Source organism: Oryctolagus cuniculus, chromosome 14 (genome assembly GCF_051225735.1).
Source record: "Oryctolagus cuniculus isolate XC-2025 breed Fujian yellow rabbit chromosome 14, ASM5122573v1, whole genome shotgun sequence".
Classification (NCBI taxonomy): domain Eukaryota; kingdom Metazoa; phylum Chordata; class Mammalia; order Lagomorpha; family Leporidae; genus Oryctolagus; species Oryctolagus cuniculus.
This window is the reverse complement of record NC_142880.1, coordinates 76,217,081-76,240,201: the sequence shown is the minus strand read 5'-3', so window position 1 is coordinate 76,240,201 and position 23,121 is coordinate 76,217,081. Positions and strand designations below refer to the sequence as shown.

Below are 23,121 nucleotides of genomic sequence, written 5' to 3'. Positions count from 1 at the left end.
ACTAGGTTAATCCTCCACTTGTGGTGCCGGCATCCCATGTGGATGCCAGGTTCTAGACCCGGTTGCTCCTCTCCCAGTCCAGCTCTCTGCTGTGGCCTAGGATAGCAGTGGAGGATGGCCCAAGTCCTTGGGCCCCTGCACCCACGTGGGAGACCAGGAGGAAACTCCTGGCTCCTGGCTCCAGATTGGTGTAGCTCCGGCCATAGTGGCCATTTGGAGAGTGAACCAACGGAAGGAAGACCTTTCTCTCTCTCTCTCTGTAAACTCCATCTGTCAAATAAAAAAAAAAAAAACACCACGAGGTTTCACCCCACCCTCCACTGGAATGGCTTTAATACAGAAATCAATAAACAACGAATGCTGGAGAGGATGTTGAGGGAAAAGGTACCCTAATCCACTCTTGGTGGGAATGTAAACTGGTAAAGCCACTATGGAGGACAGTATGAAGATACATCAGAAATCTGAATATAGACCTACCATATGACCATCCCACTCTTGGGAATTTACCCAAGGGAAATTTGTATAAACTTAATTTAAAATAGGGATAAAGGAAGAGGGGTTGCAGTGAGAGTGGGCACAGTGTTTAGAATCTTCCTGTTCCTAAAGTTGTAATTATGAAGTGCAAGAAGTTTGTAACTATAAAGCTGGATAGTTCTGCATGCATTCCCATGGACTTACTTCTAAGGGTACAGTTTAAAAACTAGCCATGGGATCCCAGATCCCCCTAAGCTGGGTGGTAAAAATAGCATTTAAAGTGTTAAAGTGATCATACGGTTAGGATTAAGTGCTAAAGTGATCATATAAATTAGATTGTTTGGTAATAATAGAATTAAAAAGGAATGAATGCTCCAACATGGAAGCAGTCCATACAGCAGATTCAGAATGACAACTGCTTTAAGTAGCACTCTGACCTCATAATCAGCCCTTAAGGCATTCTGGTCTGGCTAAAGAGCCCATGAGAGCACTTCAGGCATGGAAAGCTAAGACACTGTGGCAAAAAATATTCTACATGAAGGACCTCTGTGGGTGAGACGCCAGTAAAAAGGGGTCAAAGAAGGGTGTACTTTTTTCCAAAGGGAGGAGAGAACTTCCACATTCCTTATGGCCTTGTAAAAATACTGAAGGAGTTTGTGGATTCAAAAGGCTAATCCACAGCCTAGGCAGCTCATGTCAAGAACCTCAGGTGATCAATGACATCATATAGTTAGTTACATTAACAGCAGCAATCATGGTGCACTAAACTTCTCACGCAGGACCTCTATCCTCAAAGAGTTGTTATTTTGAGAACAGATGTTTTTTTCATTTTAGTATATTAACTGGAGGATATTAATTTTTTTTTTTGCCAGGCAGAGTTAGAGAGAAAGACAAAGAGAAAGGTCTTCCTTCTGTTGGTTCACTCCCCTAATGGACACCACAGCTGGTGCTGCGCTGATCTGAAGTCAGGAGCCGGGTACTTGCTCCCAGTCTCCCATGCGGGTGCAGAGACCCACGCACTTGGCCATCCTCCACTGCCCTCCCAGGCCACAGCAAAGAGCTGGACTGGAAGAGGAGCAACTGGGACTAGTACCCGGCACCCCAACCGGGACTAGAACCCGGGGTGCCGGCACCGCAGGTGGAGGATTAGCCAAGTGAGCCATGGTGCCGGCCAGAGGATATTCTTATGTCTCATAACTAAAACATTATGCCTAAGTGTCTAACTCCATCGCTTGTTTTCTTAGCTGGTTCCTTAATTCATGTTAAGGACTTACTTTCTTTTAATGTATTAAGTGGAAGGTATTCTTATGTCTTATAGTTATGTCTAAGTGCTCGCAAAAGATGTATCATTCTCAGGTGCTTCTTTAAATTTAATTAAATTTGTCAAAAAAAAAGTGAAATTAACTTTGAGATGCAATAACTTTGAACAGCCCTTGTCTTGACTGTCGAAAAACAATTTGGAATTTTTTTTCATGCAAATTGTTGAACTTTTTACTTAGTATAGAGTTAGACTTCTGGGTATAAAGTTAATTGAAAATAGATCTTAGTAGAGAATAATCTGGTAATGGGAGAGGTAAGAGGGGTGTGAGTATGGGTGGGAGGGGTGGGTATGGTGGAAAGAATCACTATATTCCTAAACTTGTACTGATAAGATGCATTAAGTTTGTATTCCTTAAATAAAAGGTTTCTTTGGGAAAAAAATCTAACACAAAATTACAAAATCTTCAAAACACAAAAGCAAAATGAAACCCTAGAAACTTCAGAAATATTTAGCAAAGTAGTCATATCAGGACTCCAAATATTGAACTTCTCAACATAATTAAATTTTCATATACAGTCAAGTAATATAAAGTTCACGTAAAAATTATTTCCAATCTAAAGTTGTTAATGGAAGCTTCCTTTGTACAAACACATGCTCTTTTTCTATCTCAAATTAATTAAAACAAAAAAGAGTGGGCATAATGGCACAGCAGCCTAAGCCACAGCTTGGGATGTCCACATGTCATAACAAAGCTCCTGGTTCAAGTCTTGCCTACTCCACTTCCAATCCAGTTCCTTGCTAATGTACTCAGGAAAGCAAGGGCTGATAATTCAAGTACTTGAATCCCTGCCACCCATGTGGTAGACCAAGTTGGAGTTCCTGGCTATTGCAGGCATTTGGGGAATGGACTAGCAGATACATCTCTCTCCCCCTCCTTCCCATTCTGCCTTTCAAATAAATAAATATATCTTAAAAACAAAAAAAATGACATGTATTACTTTTTACCAATTTTTTTAATATTTCCAACAAACACTCACAAATTTCATCTGGTAGAAGCAAAATTAGCCCTGTAATGGGGTTTCAGCAGGGGTTAATTCCAAGAAAGTCTGAAAATCTGAATATTTTATAATAAGCCAGTGTTTATGAAAGATAAATACATCTTGACAATAGCAAAGGCTTATATAAACTTAACTTTTTATCAAGAGACTTATCTTGAATTCAAAGTGTACATGAGAACTAAAGTTATCTTAACCCAATACACTCTTTCAGACTCTCTTCACATCTCACTACAGGTTGTTTCACTGTAGGCCAGGCAGAGTCAGCAGCTTTCTTGACTAAAATGTTTTATCTCATTCAGTAATTCTCCATGAGAAATAATAAAACTACTTTCCAGTGGTACTAGTTCTTTCACTAGTCGACCCTGAAAGTAATAGTAACACAAACTCACAAAGACATAGAGCAAATTCACAGTAAGTTAAATGTCACACAAAGTAAAATAAAGTTGGTTTGGACCAATGAAAAAGTCCCGAAGTTAGGAGGTGGGTGATGGTTACATAGCAACACAAATGCACTAATACCACTGAATTATACACTTAAAAATGAGTAAAATGGTACATTTTATGTTATGTGTATTTTACTACAATAAAAACATGTTTATGTAGTAACAATATTTCAGCCCCTTTTGGACAAAAACAAAGTAAATGGCGATTGCTACAAGTTTAATTTCCTAGATCAAGTCCTACCACTTCCACCCTTATTCCCATCTATATCAGCTCTATAAAACACAGTTGGGGGGCTGGCGCTGTGGTTTAGTGGGTGAAGCTGCCACCTGCAGTGCCAGCGTCCCATATGGGTGCCAATTCGTGTCCCGGCTGCTCCACTTCTGATCCAGCTCTCTGCTGTGGCGTGGGAAAGCAGTGGAAGACGGCCTAAGTCCTTGGGCCCCTGCACCCATGTGGGAGACCCAGAAGCATCTCCTGGCTCCAAATCGGCGCAGCTCCAGCTGTTGCAGTCATCTAAGGAGTGAAGCAGCAGATGGAAGACCTCTCTCTCTCTACGCCTCTGCCTGTCTATAACTCTGCTTTCAAATAAATAGTTCTTAAACAAAAACAAACACACACACACACACTTACAGACAGACACCCCGGGTGGAAATAAGTGCAGAATGAGGGGTTGGGGGAGGGGTCAGCGGGGAAAAATGGGCTCCTTTATCTTGACACTTATTTGTCATACTTTCCTGGGTTTTTCCTCAGATTTCTGATTCCAAAGAAATTCATGGTATCTTGATGTTATGGCAGATTTGGCTTAAACAGCTGTGATCCTAACAAGTCAGCAATATTGTAACCTACTTCAAACAACCTTGCAGTCTGTTGTCCTACTCCCTTAGGTCAGAAATCATGAAAGCTGGCACCTTGGCTCACTTGGTTAATCCTCCGCCTGCAGCACCAGCATCCCATATGGGCGCTGGGTTCTAGTCCTGGTTGCTCCTCTTCCAGTCCAGCTCTCTGCTGTGGTCCGGGAGGGCAGTGGAGAATGGCCCAAGTCCTTGGGCCTTGCACCCACATGGGAGACCAGGAGAAGCACCTGGCTCCTGGCTTCGGATTGGTGTAGCTCCAGCTGTAGTGGCCATTTGGGGGATGAACCAATGAAGGAAGACCTTTCTCTCTGTCTCTCTCCCTAACTATCTGTCAAATAAATAAAATTAATTAATTAAAAAAAAAAGAAATCCTGAAAATACCTAGCAACCTGCATACCAAACATACAACTTCCTGGTTGGGCAAAGGTTTTACAGCAACTCACAAAAGCAAATACTACACAGCATAACACTATTCTCTCCTTTCTCTCCCTTTCTGTAGCTAGAAGTGGCCCAGCCCCAAATAGAAAAACCATAATGAATTCCCACTAGAAAATTTTAAAAATAATCTCTTCAAGATGTCTACTAGCCTATTCCTCATCATTAGATGAAATCCTTAACCTAAAGAGCTTCATCTTTTTGACTCACACATACCTGTTGTTGAAACTGGAGTCCTACTATGAGTGTCTCCATTTGCTCCAGAAGAGAATCTATCCTGTAAGGAACAAAGACTTGTTTTCCACTTTGAATAATGAGAATGTGTCATCTCTTTCACAAATGGTAGAAAATCACAGAAACCTCCCCATTTTCACAAAAGATACATTTAACCCCCACTCACCCCATGGGTGTCTGAAATTGCAACTGCATCAAAGCACATATAAACTGTTTTACCTACATATACATGTCTGTGATAAAATTTAACTTATAAATTACACTGCAGGAGACAGAACAATCATAACAATATACTATTTAATAAGTCATGTAGGGCCGGCTCCATGGCTCATTTAGCTAATCCTCCACCTGTGGCACCGGCATCCCATAGGGGCACCGGGTTCTAGTCCCAGCTGCTCCTCTTCCAGTCCAGCTCTCTGCTGTGGCCCAGGAAGGCAGTGGAGGATGGCGCCTGCACCCGCGTGGGAGACCAGGAGAAAGCACCTGGCTCCTGGCTTCGGATCGGCATAGCTCCGCCCGTGGTGGCCATCTGGGGGGTGAACCAACGGAGGGAAGACCTTTCTGTCTCTCTCACTGTCTGACTCTATCTGTCAAATAAATTTAAAAAAAAGTTATGTGAATGTGGTGTGGTCTCTCCTAGTACAGTAAGTAATTTATTCTACTGTATTCATGCTTCTCGTGATGATGAGGTGAACTGAGATGAATGATGCAGGCCCTGTGACACAGCACTAGACTAACACTGACCTTCTTGGAATACACCAGAAAGAGGATCATTTGTTTCAGGCGTGATCCTAGATAGCAGGGTGGATATCACATACAGCATGGATATGTTGAACAAAGGGATGATTCACATCCCAGGTGAATAAAACAGGACTGTGGGAGATTTCATCACACTACTGAGAATGGCATATAATCGAAAATTTATGTGCTACTGCTGAAATTTTTTTGAAAAAATTTATTTATCAATCTGTCTTTTTTACTTATTTGAAAGGCACAGACATGGGGAAAGACAGAGACAAATCCACTAATTAACTCCCTAAATACCTGAAATGGCCAGGACTGGCCCAAGATGAAGCTAGGAGCCAGAAAGTAAATCCAGGTCTCCAATGTGTCAGCAAGGACCCAAACACTTGAGCTATCACCTGCTGCTTCCCATGATTCCTCTTCCACCAGCAATACCCATTCCATCCAGTCCTATCATCTTCATGTCCCAAATGACCTCCAGTTCCTCTCCTCCTCCTTGCTCCTTAACTTCTCTGACTTCATTTCCCACCACTCTTACCTCACTACACTATAGTTATGCTGGCTGTAGTTGGTTGACTCATGGCTACCCATAAATATCAAGTCCTAATCCATGGAACTTGTAAATTTTACTTTATTTGAAAAGGAGTTATAACAGCTATCATTAAATTGAGGATTTTGAAAGAGGAGATTACCCTGTATTATCTGAGTGGGTTCACAGGTGCTCTTTTGAAACACAAAGGAAAATATCAGACACACAAAAGGAGAAAGCTGTGTGAAGACATCAGAAAGGACTGTAACCACAAGCCAAGCAATATATATAAACCATCATAACCTAGGAAAGGCAGAGATTCTCTCCTAAACTCCCACTAGAAGGATAGCCCAGCTGACACTCAAATGTCTAACTTCTGGCTTCTAAAACCATGAGAGAATAAACTTTTTTAAAAAATATTCATCTATGGGGCCGGCGCTGTGGCATAGTGGGTAAAGCTGCCGCCTGCAGTGCTAGCATCCCATATGGATGCCAGTTCAAGTCCCAGCTGCTCCACTTCCGATCCAGCTCTCTGATAGAGCCTGAGAAAACAGTAGAAGATGGCCAAAGTGCTTGGGCCCCTGCACCCACATGTGAGACCCAGAAGAAGCTCCTGGCTCCTGGCTTCAGATTGGTGCAGCTCCAACTGTTGGGACCAACTGGGAAGCAAACCAACAGATAAAGACCTCTCTCTCTGCCTCTCCTCCTTCTCTCTGTGTAACTCTGACTTTCAAATAAACAAATCTTTTTCTAAAAATTCATTTATTTATTTATTTGAAAGTCAAAGTTACAGAGAAGGGGAAAGATGGGGGAGGGGAAGAGAGACAGAAAGAGATCTTCCATCCACTGGTTCAATCCCCAGATGGCCATAACGGCCAGGGCAGGGCCAGCCTGAACCCAGGAGCTTCTTCCAAGTCTCTCACATGGGTGACAGGCACCCAAGTACTTGGGCCATCTTCTGCTGCCTTCTGCAGGCCATTAGCAGGGAGCTGGATCAGCTACTGAGCAGCTGAGACACAAAGCAGCACTCACATAGGATGCCAGTGTCACAGGTGGTGGCTTTACCCACTATACAATAACGGCTTTGAGAAAATCAACTTCTATTGCATAAGCTACCCAATTTGTGGCAACTGACTACAGCAACCATAACAAGCTAACATACTGGCCTTCTTCCTATTACCCTAACACAGTAAGTTTGCACCCTCCTCAGGATCTCTGCACAAGATATCCTGTTAGAACTCCAAGTCTCAGGTTCATTACTCACCTGTTCCAAATTCATGCCACATCAGTCACATACACATATGTTCCTTTTTTATAGCACTTCACAGTATGTATAATTATTTCATTAAGTGCTTATTTTGTTTCCCCTAGTAAAATATGATGTCTAACACAGCAAGTACCTTATGTTCAACACTATCTCAAACACCTGGTGGAACCCAAAATATATTAACTCATGGGTCTTTTCATTATTTCATTTCTAGAATCCTTAGCTATAAACCATTTACACTTCAACCACACAAATGAATCAATTTAGAAATTTAAAATGTTTACCACATAAGGGCTCCAATACAGCAACTGATAATACTTTCTGCATTTTGATGAACATGTTTCTTTCACCTACACTCATTATTTTCAATTCTCAAATATTATATGCATACTTTAAAAAAAGATTTATTTATTTGAAATCTGGAGTTACAGAGAGAGAGAGAGAGAGATATATTCTCCACCTGCTGGTTTACTTTCAGATGGCCACAACAGCCAGTACTGAGCCAGAGCCAAGCCAGGCACTTCAACAGGGTTTCCCATGTGGGTGGTAGGGGCCCAAACACTTAGGCCATCTTCTACTCCTTTTTCCGACCATCAGCAGGGAGCTGGATTGGAAGTAGAGCAGGCGGGACTCAAACCAGCATCCATATGGGATGCCGGCATTGTGGGTAGTGGCTTTACCCGCTATGCCACAATGCTGGTCCCTGTGTGCTTACTTTCTAATCTAAACAATTATCTAAACATGATTACTATTGCCTAGTAAAATTGTAATTGTAGAGTAACTATCTCAAGCTCTTTCCATTTTATTTGCAAGAGTCATTGCCTTCTAAAATGTACCACAAAAATGCTAAGCAGAAGGGATTGCAAGATAAATTCCCTCGGTCAGCTAACAAGAAGCAATACAGGGGAAAGCATTTGACCTAGCAGTTAAGACACCACTTGGCCAGCATCCTATTGAATGGGAAAAGTTGGAAGGATTTCCACTGAAATCTGGCACCAGGCAGGGATGCCCACTCTCACCACTGCTATTTAACATAGTTCTGGAAGTTTTAGCCAGAGCCATCAGACAAGAAAAAGAAATCAAAGGAATACAAATCAAGAAGGAAGAAGTCAAACTATCCCTCTTTGCACGATATGATTCTGTACTTAGAGGATCCAAAGAACTCTACTAAGAGACTATTGGAACTCATAGAGGAGTTTGGCAAAGTGGCAGGATATAAAATCAATGCACAAAAATCAACAGCCTTTGTATACACAAGCAATGCCATGACTGAGAAAGAACTGCTAAGATCAATCCCATTCACAATAGCTACAAAAACAATCAAATACCTTGGAATAAACTTAACCAAGGACGTTAAAGATCTCTACGATGAAAATTACAAAACCTTAAAGAAAGAAATAGAAGAGGATACCAAAAAATGGAAAAATCTTCCATGCTCATGGATTGGAAAAATCAACATCATCAAAATGTCCATTCTCCCAAAAGCAATTTACAGATTCAATGCAATCCCAATCAAGATACCAAAGACATTCTTCTCAGATCTGGAAAAAATGATGCTGAAATTCATATGGAGGCACAAGAGACCTCGAATAGCTAAAGCAATCTTGTACAACAAAAACAAAGCCGGAGGCATCACAATACCAGACTTCAGGACATACTACAGGGCAGTTGTAATCAAAACAGCATGGTACTGGTACAGAAACAGATGGATAGACCAATGGAACAGAATTGAAACACCAGAAATCAATCCAAACATCTACAGCCAACTTATATTTGATCAAGGATCTAAAACTAATTCCTGGAGCAAGGACAGTCTATTCAATAAATGGTGCTGGGAAAACTGGATTTCCACGTGCAGAAGCATGAAGCAAGACCCCTACCTTACACCTTACACAAAAATCCACTCAACGTGGATTAAAGACCTAAATCTACGTCCTGACACCATTAAGTTATTAGAGAACATTGGAGAAACCCTTCAAGATATTGGCACAGGCAAAGAATTTCTGGAAAAGACCCAGGAGGCACAGACAGTCAAAGCCAAAATCAACTATTGGGATTGCATCAAATTGAGAAGTTTCTGTACTGCAAAAGAAACAGTCAGTAGAGTGAAGAGACAATCGACAGAATGGGAAAAAATATTTGCAAACTATGCAACAGATAAAGGGTTAATAACCAGAATCTACAAAGAGATCAAGAAACTCCACAAAAACAAAACCAACAACCCACTTAAGAGATGGGCCAAGGACTTCAACAGACATTTTTCAAAAGAGGAAATCCAAATGGCCAACAGGCACATGAAAAAATGTTCAAGGTCACTAGCAATCAGGGAAATGCAAATCAAAAGCACAATGAGGTTTCACCTCACCCCGGTTAGAATGGCTAACATACAGAAATCTACCAACAACAGATGCTGGCGAGGATATGGGGAAAAAGGGACACTAACCCACTGTTGGTGGGAATGCAAACTGGTCAAGCCACTATGGAAGTCAGTCTGGAGATTCCTCAGAAACCTGAATATAACCCTACCGTTCAACCCAGCCATCCCACTCCTTGGAATTTACCCAAAGGAGTTTAAATTGGCAAACAAAAAATCTGTCTGCACCCTAATGTTTATTGCAGCACAATTCACAATAGCCAAGACCTGGAACCAACCTAAATGCCCATCAATGGTAGACTGGATAAAGAAATTATGGGATATGTATTCTTTAGAATACTATACCGCAGTAAGAAACAACGAAATCCAGTCATTTGCAACAAAATGGAGGAATCTGGAACACATCATGCTGAGTGAAATAAGCCAGTCCCAAAGGGACAAATACCATATGTTCTCCCTGATCGGTGACAACTGACTGAACACCAAAAAGGAAACCTCCTGAAGTGAAATGGACACTATGAGAAATGGTGACTTGATCAGCATAGCCCTGACTGCTAATGGACAACTTAATACATTATCCCTCTTAGTATTTTTTTTTGTCTGTTCTACTTAATATGACTGGTTTAATTCTGTAATTATCACACAGTTATTCTTAAGTGTTGAAAATTAACTGAAATGTGATCCCTGTTAAACATAAGAGTGGGAATAAGAGAGGGAAGAGATGTATAATTTGGGGCATGCTCGGGTTGACTTGCCCCAAATTGGTAGAGTTGGAAACATACCAGGGGATTCCAGTTCAATCCCATCAAGGTGGCATGTGCCAATGCCATCTCACTATTCCAAGTGATCAATTTCAGTTCACAATTGATCATAATGAAAGGACTAAGAGTCAAAGGGAGCACATACACAAGTCTAGTACCTGCTAACACTAACCGATAGAATAAATAAAGGGGAGAGTGATCCAACATGGGAAGTGAGATACTCAGCAGACTCATAGAATGGCGGATGTCCTAAATAGCACTCTGGCCTCAGAATCAGCCCTAAAGGCATTCGGATCTGGCTGAAAAGCCCATGAGAGTATTTCAGGCATGGAAAGCCAAGACACTCTGGCAAAAAGATCTCTGTGAGTGAGATCCCAGTGGAAAGAACAGGTCTTCAAAGAGGGAGGTGCCTTTCTCTGAAGGGAGGAGAGAACCTCCACTTTGACTATGACCTTGGCTAAACAAGATAAAAGTTGGAGAACTCAAGGGGCTTCCATAGCCTTGGAAACTCATGACTGGTGCATAGGGAGATTACTGATGCCATAAACAGGAGTGTCAATTTGTAAAGTCAACAACAGGAGTCACTGTGCACTTACTCCTCATGTAGGATCTCTGTCCTTAATGTGCTTTACACTGAGGCTTAATGCTATAACGAGTACTCAAACAGTATATTTCACTTTGTGTTTCTATGGGGGTGCAAACGGTTGAAATCTTTACTTAATGTACACTAAACTGATCTTCTGTAAAAAAAAAAAAAAAAAAAAAAAAAGAAATTATCAATTCCCAACTTGACTCTCACTGGGATTAAACATGACAATAGGTCTGATCTGATTTCATCATCATTTAAAAAAAATCATCTATTATTTTTCACTTTATGTTTCTGTGTGGGAGCAAACTGTTGAAATCCTTACTTAAGGTATACTAAGCTGATCTTCTGTATATTAAGATAATCGAAAATGAATCTTGATGTGAATGGAAGGGGAGAGGGAGTGGGAAAGGGGAGGGTTGTGGGTGGGAGGGACGGTATGGGGGGGGGAAGCCATTGTAACCCATGAGTCGTACTTTGGAAATTTATACTCATTAAATAAAAGATAAAAAAATATCAACAGAAAAAAAAAAAGACACCACTTGGGATGACCACATCCCATACTGCAGCGTCTGAGTTCCAATGCCTCCTCTACTTTCCATTTTAGCCTCCTGTTAATGTACACCTTGGTAGGCAGCAAGTGATAGCTCAAGTGTTTAGTTTCTGCCAATTTGACTTGGTCCGCCCTAGCTATTGCAGGCATTTGGGGAGCAAACAAGCAGATGGGAACTAGCTTTCTGCCTGCCTCTCAACTGAAGAAAAAATTTAAAATTGCAGCTAAAAAGCCAGCCAGCTGAATATCCAATACACTCCCATACCCATCCATTCCAATACTCACCCCACTAAGCTTGCATGCAATGTGAAAATGCCTAACCCCTTAGTTCTCTGTAGTCTACAATGCTACATTATTCATTTTCCTTAAATCGTATCTTTCATTATTCTCTCTCAAGGTGGTATACTCACTGAAATATCAAGACTTGGGAAATTCTAAGGAGCTATCAGAATAGTGCCTTACTAGCTCAAAATTATATGCATATGGAAACATTAGGCCTCCACATAAAGTTGCTGGGGAGGAGTCAGGAAAAAGTAATCACAGATAGTAAGATGTTATTAACCCAAAGCCACTAAACATTTTTAAAGGGAAGTCCAGATTTCTCCTGAAGTGTAAACCCAGTTAGAATAACCAAACTGGTGTCATTAAAAGAACTACCTTGAGTAAGAGGCCTCAGATTCCTTCCACATAAAAATGCAGTATATTAATCCCTAGTCTGCACTTTTTATTTAACCAAGGAAGGTAAACAAAGCCATCAATCACACCACACTCCTAGACAGCTAAAGCCTAATGGCACAATCAGTACCAGGTGTCAAGTTTGCAAATGCAAAAAACTTAACTAAAATTGCCCCCGCAGCTGGCACTGTGGCATAGTGGGTAGAGCTGCCACGTGCAGTGCTGGTACCCCACGTTGCTCTACTTCTGAATCAGCTCTGCTCTGGCCTGGGAAAGCAGTAAGAATGGTCAGGTGCTTAGGCCCCTGCACCTGCATAGGGAACTCAGAGGAGGCTCCTGGCTTCAGATTGGCCTATCTCTGGCCATTTGGGGAGTGGACCAGCAGATGGAAGACCTTTCTCTCTCTGCCTCTGCGACTCTGCTTTTCAAATCAATAAATAAATCTTTAAAAAAAAAAAACTGTCCCACCACACACAAATATATTAAGAATTATAGGTTAGGAACAGGCCTTTGGTCTAGCAATTTGGTCACTTGTTAGGGTATCCGCATCCCACACTGGAATGCCTGGTTTTGATTCCTGGCTCTGGCTCTCTAATTCAGCTTCCAGTCAATGTAGACTGAAAGGCAGCAGGTGATGGCTCAAGTGACTGGGTACCTGACACCCACGTAGAAGACCTGGTTCAAGACACCAGCCCAGCCCCAATCTTGGCAGGTGTTTTAGGAGTGAACCAGTGGATGAGTTGGTTCTCCCCACCCCACTCTCGCCCCATCTCTTTGCCTTTCAAATTTACGAAAAGATATTACAATTTATAGAGAATTGTCAACATATATTAACAATTAATGTAGCAATCCCAGTATCAATAAACAACTTGCAATGTTGAATAGCAGATTTCAAAAAGGTAAAGTTCAAAGATCTGAAAGTAAGTCATCTTTAGTTTCAGAAATCATATACAATAACTATGCGCAACATGCTACAGTGCAGTATGCAGTGTGAAGAACTCTTCATAAAGACAAATTCTCATAAATAAAGACAAACTCTCAGAAAAAATAAAAATCTGACAGACTACTAAAGTCCAGGAGAAAAAAGTCTACCTATAAATTAAACTTTGCATTATAACAAATCTATAAAGAATGGGGTTAGGGGGAGAACCACAAAATGTCATCTTTCCAACTAATTTCATTTTTGAAAAAAAAAATTCCCAAAGTAAAATGAATAATAACCTGAAGATTTTAATGACAGTATCACAATTAAAAGCTAACACAACCTTAAAGCTTCCACATACAAAAAAATTCTATTATGGTATACCATTTCCATGAGCTGTTATATAACAATAAGAAATTATTTTTAGGTGGTAACATGAAATAGCAGTGATGAGTGAAAAAAGCTAGATTTCAAAATTACTGCCAGGGTAGGAGTCACAGCACAACGGTTTAAGAGCCACTGCTTGGGACACTCAAATCCCATATCAGAGTGCTGATTTGAGTTTCCTGTAAGTGCACCTGGAAAGGCAGAAGATAATGCCCCAGGTGTTTGGGTCCCTGCCACCCACCTAGAGACCCAGACAAATGACTGGGCTCCTGGCTTCACCCTGGCTCAGGGCCAGCTATTGAAGGCATTTGGGGAATGAACCAGCTGATGGAAGATCTCTCTACTTCTGTCACCCTGCCTTTCAAAAATAAAACTTTTTTAAAAAATCACTGCCATGTACTATTAGTTTAACTACATAAAAATATGTAATAGGAAAAGCAAGAAAATTTACTAAAAATGTAATAGAAGTAGTTATTCAAGTGAGCAAATATTTTTGGGTGACTTTCATCATGGGAAGAGGACTATAAATATGTAACACACACAAGACATTTATTTTTCATTTTAGTTGCACGGCAAAGAGAAACAGAAAGAGCTTCCTGTGTTCCACCTGCTAGGTCAGCTTCCCAAATGTCCACAGCAGCTGGGGCTAGGCCCGGCCAGGGCAGAGCACGAAACCTAATCCAGGCCTTCCACCCCTGCAGTCACTGGAAAGCTTCAGCCATGGCTCTGTGCTACCCCATGGCCGTGGGCTCAACAAAGGCCACAAGGTGACCAAGAATGTGAGCAAGCCGAGGCACAGCCACTGCTGCCAGCACCTCACCAAGCACACCGAGTTCGTGCGGTACATGATCCGGGAGGTGTGCGGCTTTGCCCCTTGTGAGTGCCGCACCATGGAGCTGCTCAAGGTCTCCAAAGACAAACGGGCCCTCACGTTCATCAAGAGGGTGAGGACATCCGCACAAAGAGGAAGCTCGAGGAGCTGAGCAGCGTCCTGGCTGCCACAAGAAAAGCAGCTGCTAAGAAGGCCTGAGGCCTCCCTCTGTGTACCCTAAACCTCTCCAGGCCCGCCCTGATGGCCCCTGCTCTTTCACTTCACTGGGTGGGGCACATAGAAGCAAGCAGACACTGATACTGGAAATGGCTTTTAATAATTATATAGCTCACACACACAGGAAAAAAAAAGAAACTTAATTCAGGTCTTCCATGTGGGTGGCAGGGACACAGGTACTTGAGCCATCACTGCCACCTCCCACGGTGTGCATTAGCAAGAAGCTGTAGTCAGAAGCAGAGCCAAGACTCAAACCCATGCACTCCAATATATAATGGGGCATCCCAACTGGTGTCTTAACTGCTGCCATCAAAAGCACACCCTCAGAAGATGCCTTTTTTTTTTTTTTTTTTTTTTGACAGGCAGAGTGGACAGTGAGAGAGACAGAGAGAAAGGTCTTCCTTTGCCATTGGTTCACCCTCCAATGGCCGCCGCGGCCGGCGCGCTGCAGCCGACGCACCACACTGATCCGATGACAGGAGCCAGGTGCTTCTCCTGGTCTCCCATGGGGTGCAGGGCCCAAGTACTTGGGCCATCCTCCACTGCACTCCCGGGCCATAGCAGAGAGCTGGCCTGGAAGAGGGGCAGCCGGGACAGAATCTGGTGCCCCAACCGGGACTAGAACCCGGTGTGCCGGCACTGCAAGGCGGAGGATTAGCCTAGTGAGCCGCGGCGCCGGCCAAGATGCTATTTCTAAACTAAGTTTCAAGACAGGAAATATGATCAATTGAGATTCATATTTTGAGTATTATACTATAAACTCATTATATGGATAAAATTCAATTAAGACAAAACATGGCTGGGGCCGCCCAGCAACCCATACGGGTGCCGGTTCGAGATACGGCTGCTCCACTTCCAACCCAGCTCTCTGCTATGGCTTGGGAAAGCAGTAAGATGGCCCAAGTCCTTGGGTCCCTGCACCCATGTGGGAGATCTGGAAGACGCTCCTGGCTTCTGATTAGCATAGCTCAGGCCATTGTGGCCACCTGGGGAGTGAACCAGAGGATGGAAAATTGATCTCTTTCTCTCTCCCTCCCTCCCTCTCTCTGCCTCTCTGTAAATCTGCCTTTCAAATAAATAAATAAATCTTTTTAAAAAACTGATGGCATATTTGTATAAAGTAAGGACATCCACTAAAATACCAACACCAGAAATGGTCAGAAATTGACAGACTCAAACCAGAAATTCTGAAGGAAAAAAAAAAAATCTAGCTTTGTAGACGTTGTCAGGTAAATAACACTTATTCAAAAACAATCCTTTAACATATGCTATTTTCCAGGATGGGCATTTAGCCTAGCAATCAAGATGCCAGTTGGATAATGGATTCCATTATCACAGTGCCTTGGTACAAGTCCTGGTTCTGCTCCCAATTTTAGCTTCCTGCTAACGAGCACCCTAGAAGGCAACCTGGTCAAAGTTCAAGTAGCTGAGTCTCTGACACCCATGTGGTAGATCTGTATTGAGTTCCTGAATCTTGGCTTTGGCCTGCTCCAGCCCTGGCTGCTGCAAGCATATGGGGAGTAAACCAGAGCATAAGTACCATTTCGCAAATGACTTTTTTTTTTTTTTTTTGTAACATTTATTTATTTGAAAGGCAGGGTTAGAGAGAGAGGGAGAGACACACAGATAGAGGTCTTCCATCCACTGGTTCACTCCCCAAATGGCTGTAACTGCCCAGGTGGGGCCAGGCCAAAGCCAAGAACCAGGAATTCCATCCAAGGCTCCCATGTAGGTGGCAGAGGCTGAAGTACTTGAGCCATCTTTGGCTGCTTTCCCAGGCACGTTAGCAGAGAGCGGGACTGAAGTGGAACAGCTGGTTCTCAGCCAGCATCACAGGCAGCAGCTTAACCCAATGCACCACATACTGGCCTCATTTTTTAATTAAAAATACAGGGGCTGGCTGGTGTTGTGTCATAGTGGGTCAAGCCACAACCTGTGACACCAGCATTCCATATGAATGCCAGTTCAAGTCCCAACTGCTCCATTTCCAATCCAGCTCCTGCTAATGCACCTGGGAAAGCAATAGAAGATGGCCCAAGTACTTGGGCCCCTACTACCTATGTGGGAGACCCAGATGAAGCTGCTGTGTTCAACCTGGCCCAGCTCCAGCCACTGCAGCCAATTTGAGAAGTGAACCAGCCTTTCAAATAAAATAAATCCTTTTTTAAAAATTAAAAATACATATTACCTTCTGAAGTACATTCTACTTATTGTTTAATTTTTCAAGTCAGAACTAAAATGCAAAAATCTACCCATGTTCCTTCTAATTACAATGTAACTCCCCCAATGCCATTAGGGAAAAAGTCCTGATGGTCTGTGCATCAAACTGATGATACAACCTAGATAAGCACAATATATTTATATTTAGAGAGCTCCTTGGGGCCAGCCCTGTGGCTGAACCATGGCCTGCAGCACTGGCATCCCATATGGACACCAGTTAGAGTCCCGACTGCTCCACTTCCAATCCAGCTCTCTGCTAATGTGCCTGGAAAAGCATCAGAGGATGGCCCAGTGTATGGGCCCCTGCACCCTCATGGGAGACCCGGAGCAAGTTCCTGGTTCCTGATTCCTGGCTTTTGCCTAGCCCAGCCCCAGTCATTGCAACTACTGGGGGGGGGGGGGGGGGGAGTGGGGGGGTGGGAGGGAACCAGCAAATTGAAAATCTGCCTCTCCTTCTAATTTTCTTTTTAATAAATAAATTTTTTAAAAAAAAAAACTCTTCTTGCATAAAATCAACTTTCAGAATTCAACATATTGCCCAGAACCAAATTATTGTTTTCAATTTCCCATACAAGTGTCTGTCAGAGATTCAACCACATTTGTACAAGCTTGCTTGCACCTGTAGTAAGTCGTCAATCAGTGAGATTTAAATTATGCTGTCAGTATTATTGCACCTATTTTGGTTTCAAGTTACTAAGTTACCTCATTTTATTCCACTTGAGGCTGAGCATGCTTCAATCTCATTCCCCCATAAGATAGTTAACAACAACCACATGTCGACAAACCCTGACACAGTATGTTTTATTTAGAAGTTTCCCATCGTGGTGATTTTCGACTTTGATAAAAATCAAAACCATTTCATACTTGAAAACTTTAAGGTTTTCTTACCTTCTCAACCACAGGAACATAGGAAGAGACGTGAGGTTTGATGATTTCTGCTTCCCAATCCTCATCTCCCATGGTGGCTTCGGGTTCTATATTTTAAAAAACATACACACACACAAACATTTGGCTAAATCGGATAAGTTTATCTTTAAAAACAAACTATCACTGTTTCACTTAACACTTCTTGGAACTATTCAACTAGGTACCAATCTTTAAAAAAAAAAAAAAAAAAAAAACTTTTGCCCAAAGGGGAAGTAGGTTGTGCCTCTTTCTTAGAGGTGGCTTCTTTAAAAACCCAGGCTAACCATTTACCTACTCATTCCAGCAATCACCACGTCTCCCACCCCGCTAGGCCTTTCCCCTAAAACCTGTGTAGAATTTATCTCCTGTGCTTAAAGCTCCCTACAAAGCTTAAAGGACATCAAAGGGAGGGAATACTTATCAGGTACCAAAGTTTTTTCCTCCCACTTCCCTTGAAAGGTAGTCGGAATGTCTAGTTCGGGTGTTGAGTTTATTCGGGTCTGGGGGGAGGGGAGGAGAGGGCACAGGTCTAGGAGTTGAGAGAGGAAGAGGAGACGGCATAGAGGGCCTAAATCCCTCCAAAGAGCGACAATCAGGAGCGTTTGTGTACCAATGACACTGCACCCATCTTTGTTGCGAAAAAAAAGCCGCACAGGCCCTGGGCGAAGCCTTCGCCTCCTCCGCAGGCCTCAAGCCTTTGTCAGCCCCCCACGGGGGCCTCAGGGCTGTCCAGCGGGCAGGGGGCAGGCTCCAAAGCTCAGCGTCCGACCCCCACCGGCTCCACCTATTCTTCCTTTGGCCCTAGGTCCACCTACCGCGAGGACAGGACAGCAGCGTCGGCCGGTAGCCCGAGAAAGGCGGACGGCCCACTCACCTCTCGGCTGCTTGCTCTCCCCCAGGTCCTCGAAGACTCGGACACCGCTTAAACGGCCGCACGTGCAGGACGCTGACGGCGCCGGGCGAGCAGCTCCAACAACAAATAGCACCAGGCGACGGGCGCCGCCAGCCAATCAGCGCTCGGCCAGCGGGCGGGGCCCCGCGGGGTCCCGCCCCCTTTCTTGCCCCTGCGCGTTCCCGACCTGCTGGCGTTCGAGGTTGCGGTGGTCGCATTGTAGGCGTCGTCGAGCGAGGGGCGGCCCGTTGGGGCCCGGGGTCCCCGGCTGCCCCGGGGCCTGCTGCCCATTTGTTTCCATGTTGTTGGGTGGGATCCTCAGTCTGCATTCGCTCTGGGCAAACCAAAGACGGCCACTTCTCATTAATTAAAGCGGAAGATGAAAGAGGAGGGGAGTCACGCCCGCCTCGTTCCCTCCCTCCGGCGTCTCGCCCCGTAGCCTGCGCTGGGCCCTGGCAGTTGGGCCCTCCGGTTCTGAATGTCTGAGGCGCTCTCTTCACATCCGGGGATGCCGGGGCCTCAAACGTGCGGCCGGGGCCAGTGGAGGCGGCGCATTCGCTTTTCCCCCCAGTCAGACGGGTGAGGACGGGACTCCATCTCGCTGGTAGCCCAGGAAGTAGTAAAGGAAGACTGTCCTACGGAGACGGGGCTCTGTCCCTTGGGGCAGGAAGCAGCCTCTGACCCAGAAAGAAGGCGGAACTGGTGCTGGGACACAGGTCGGCCATCGAGGCTCGGAGTTGTGGCACACCAGTTTGCATCATCCGTAGGTGCACGGGCCGAGGACATTTCGATTCTTCATGTGACCATCAATCAGATGTTCTTTACTCTGTGCCCGAATCATCAGAGTTTTCCTCATCCCTCCCAAAAGCACAACAACGGACTGTTTGAAAGCAGCGTTTTCATGTCCACCATTTTCCCTTCTCTGAATTTTAAATCCCAACACGATCGGATACCCAGGCATAAAGGATAAGGCTGTCCTTAGGCTCGGTGGTTTGCCGCATTCCTAGAACCACCATACGGGTTCACCACCGAGAATGTGTCGGGATTCATTAGCACTAAACCGTCAGGCTATTCTCAAGGTGAACCCTGTCTAAAAAGCTGTGTTTGACAATGGCCCAATCACCGTATATTTGAACGTAACTGTCATTTTAAGAAATTTCCATTTTTATCAGCGCAGTGCGCCGGCCGTAGCAGCCATTTAGGGGGTGAACCAACGGAAAAGGAAGACCTTTCTCTCTCTCTCTCTCTCCCTCTCTCTCTCTCACTGCCTAACTCTGCCTGTCAAAAAAAAAAAAAAAAGAAATTTCCATGTTTAAATCAAATTCTCACATCATACCCTTGAGACAAGAGTGCCTGAAATATGAGATCGTTGCTGTAGGAGGGAGAGCCCTCAACACTCCTCCTGATGCTCTGAATTTATATCCAGTGGCCTTCGAGTTATTTTAACTGTTTGAACTGTGAAAATTTTAATTCCTTGGGAAAATACTTATAAAGCAGTAAGAGCAATATGTTAAATCATGTAGCTAGAATGATAACCAACTAGATTTCATTGTATTTGCCCATTTAAGAGACAGAAATAAATAGTCCCCGTGTGTTGGCTCATTCCCCTAAATACCTGCTATAGCTGGCACTGTGTTGAGCCAAAGCCAGGAGACAGGAACTCAGTTCAGGTCTCTTACGTGAGTGGCAGGAACTCAATTACTTGAGTCATCACTCTTGCCTCCCAGGGTGTGCATTAACAGGAAGCTTGTGTCAGGAGCCGGAGCTGGGAATTGAGCCCATGTACCCTAATGTAGGATGCAGCTATCTTAATTGGTAGGCTAAATGCCTGCTCCCAGATAATTTTTAAAGTATAGGAAATGGACAAATTTTCTAAAATGAACATATTTCTTAAAAACACTTAACAAACATTCTGTGATGTTCACTCTTAAAGAAAATAAATTATTGTTGCTTCCAGGTATTGAAATGAAAAACTCGATATGTGTACATAATGAACTGTTCAAAAAAAAATTTAGAGAACCGAATTTCAATATTGGGAAAAAGATAAATAAGCAATGAGTGAAAATCACTTCATTTGGTAATTGAATATAAACAGTGAAATACAACAAATATGATTCAATAACCATTTGCCCCTGATGTGTGTCCCAAAAAAGTGGAGTCAGTGTATTCTATTTCCTGGTTCTTTGTGACAGATTGTGAATTCATGGTGGAGATGCATTGCAACATAGGGAAAAGGCAGGAATTCATGTACTTGTTAAACATGCTTCCAATGAACAAACACCAACTGTATCCCAGGTATTGTGCTAGGTGCTACAAGTAAAATTAGCCTGTATCTCTAGGAGCAGTCTGATAAAAAGAATGACAATGGCAACTTGAATTTAAAACCTAAGATTCCTGCCTCAAAAAAAAAATTCACTAGTGGGCCAGCATTGTGGCATTCAGCTTCTCATTCAGCTCCCTGCTAATGTGGCTGATAAAGCAGCAGAAGATGGTCCAGGTGCTTGGGCGCCTGCCACCCATGTGGGAGACCTGGATGGATGGAGTTCCAAGTGCCGGCTTTGGCCAGGCCTAGCCCTGGCCATTGCGACCATTTGGGGGAGTGAACCAGTGGATGGAAGATCTCTCTCTCTCTCTCTTTCTCTCTCTCTCTCTCTCTCCTTCTCCCTGTCAATCTGCCTTTCAAACAAATAAATCCTTTTTAAAGTTTTACTAGAAATCTTCGATGAAAAAAGCTATCCTACACAGTTTCCTCAAGTTCTTTAAGTCCTATGTAATAATGTAGGACAACGTTTTCCTCAAAGTCTCAATTTCTAATCAGAGTCAATAGTGAAGACCCTTCACACTTTAAAAAGGTAGGCTAAATTCTACAAGTTAGCATGGAAAAGGAGAACTTGCATTTGGTCTTTTTGTGTTTTCAGCGTTACCCACAACTGTTCAAATGATGGATGTGAACTATGCCTAACGCCATAGCAGTCTGTTCAAATTTCCTTTTAATCCACCAGTAAACAAACAAAAAAAATGGATTGCCTCAACTAAAGGAGAGTGTTCTTAGGTTCTCAAAGATTCTCCTGGCTGACAATCCCCTACTGTGCCCTAACCATACGCTAGATATAAAATGTAAAATACTGTAGGTTGGAGCCCTGTGAAATTAACACAGGTGGAGAGGAGAATACAATGTCTTCAAGGTGCCATGACGCTAGTAACACATCTGATGAGGAAATTCAACTGACAAGGATTCTCGGTGTACTATCAGGGCTCAGAAAGACAAAAGTCTCTGTATTTTTCCAGTAATAGCTAAAGCAATACTTATCAAATTGTGATCCACACACCACTCACAAACATCAGGCAATTCATGAACAATATCCATTTTCATAGTGATGTTATTGCTTATATTTCACATTTATTTTAATGTGTCTTAGAAAACCATAACTAGCAATGATTTCAGAAATATAATTGCTTAGAATGAGTTCAAGTAAATATTTAAGCTTTTTTTAAAAAAAAGTTTACTCAATTTAAGAAAAAAACTAAGTATACAATGGTGTGAGGGAAAGCAAAAATCATGAGGGTGATAAGCAACTGACTGAAACCTGAAACACCCTGGACTTGGGGGCCAGTTACTGGAGTGGTATTTTCCATGGTGAGAAACGATATTTCATCAGCACCTGTTCTGATTCCACACTTTCTTAACAACTTCTGGATTAATAATTCAGCTTCCCAAGTACTTTGATACTGAGAAAGGAGGTGCTAGGAATAAGACCTATCAGCCTTACTTGCTCCTCATTGTGAATTAACAAAATTATGGTTTTGAAATCAGTTCATGGAACAGAAATTTGGCACAGTTGTTAAGACACACCTTGGGAGTCTGCATCCATTATTGGAGTGCTTGGGTTCAAGTCTGGACTCTGCTTCTGTTTCAAGCTTCCTGTTAATGTGCACCCTTGGAGGCAGCAGGTGATGGCTCAAGTATTTGAGTTTCTACCACCCATGTGGGAGACCTGGGTTGAGTTCCCAACACCTGGTTTCATCTCAACCCTGGATGTTGTAGACACTAGGGAGTAAACCAGTGGATGGGAGATCTCTGTCTATCTGTCTCTATCTCTCTGCCTTCCAAACAAATCCAAATATAAAACTAAAAAGTAAATTTATCTTTAAGACAATATTAAGTGTTTAAACTTAGCTGGGGTGCCTGCTTCTAACCAACCAGACTTTCTTTATGGCATACCACATTCAGTGGCCAGGAATCACTGTTAAAAGTATATTTAATGAGCACTTAATGTGAGCTAAAGATGAAAGTCAAATACTGTGGCAGCGTACTTCAGACAATTCTGCCCTGAGACTAACGGTCTTTCTGGCCCTTTGCCACTAAACAGTGGCTTATCAGTGAACTACAGAGTCTGGCAAACAGTTATGAAGAAAGTGTAGTACACCAAGGAAGGTCTAGCCCCTTGTGTTTGCATTACATGTTACCTACCTCTGAAAACAAAGCTGATTTCTCTG

The 23,121-nt window shown here is 43.0% G+C and overlaps 1 protein-coding gene and 1 pseudogene across 4 annotated transcripts in view; one reads left to right on the top strand and one right to left on the bottom strand.

Moving 5' to 3' along the window:
- Positions 1-19,918, bottom strand: part of DDX4 (DEAD-box helicase 4) — a 109,294-nt gene extending 89,376 nt beyond the window's left edge. For 3 of the 4 annotated variants that reach the window (XM_089312797.1, XM_070056904.2, XM_002714040.6), the window contains exons 1-3: positions 18,607-19,918; positions 17,715-17,800; positions 4,743-4,803 (exon numbers count right to left, since the gene is read on the bottom strand). In XM_089312797.1, coding sequence (XP_089168923.1) covers positions 4,743-4,803; positions 17,715-17,786 — 133 coding nt within the window. In that variant the 5' untranslated portion in view covers positions 17,787-17,800; positions 18,607-19,918. Of the gene's footprint in view, positions 1-4,742; positions 4,804-17,714; positions 17,801-18,547 lie in introns of all 4 variants that reach the window. The other variant, XM_008262220.5, reaches the window with a different exon arrangement.
- LOC138845243 (large ribosomal subunit protein eL36 pseudogene) lies at positions 14,279-14,588 on the top strand (annotated as a pseudogene).
- Positions 19,919-23,121: the final 3,203 nt, after the last annotated feature.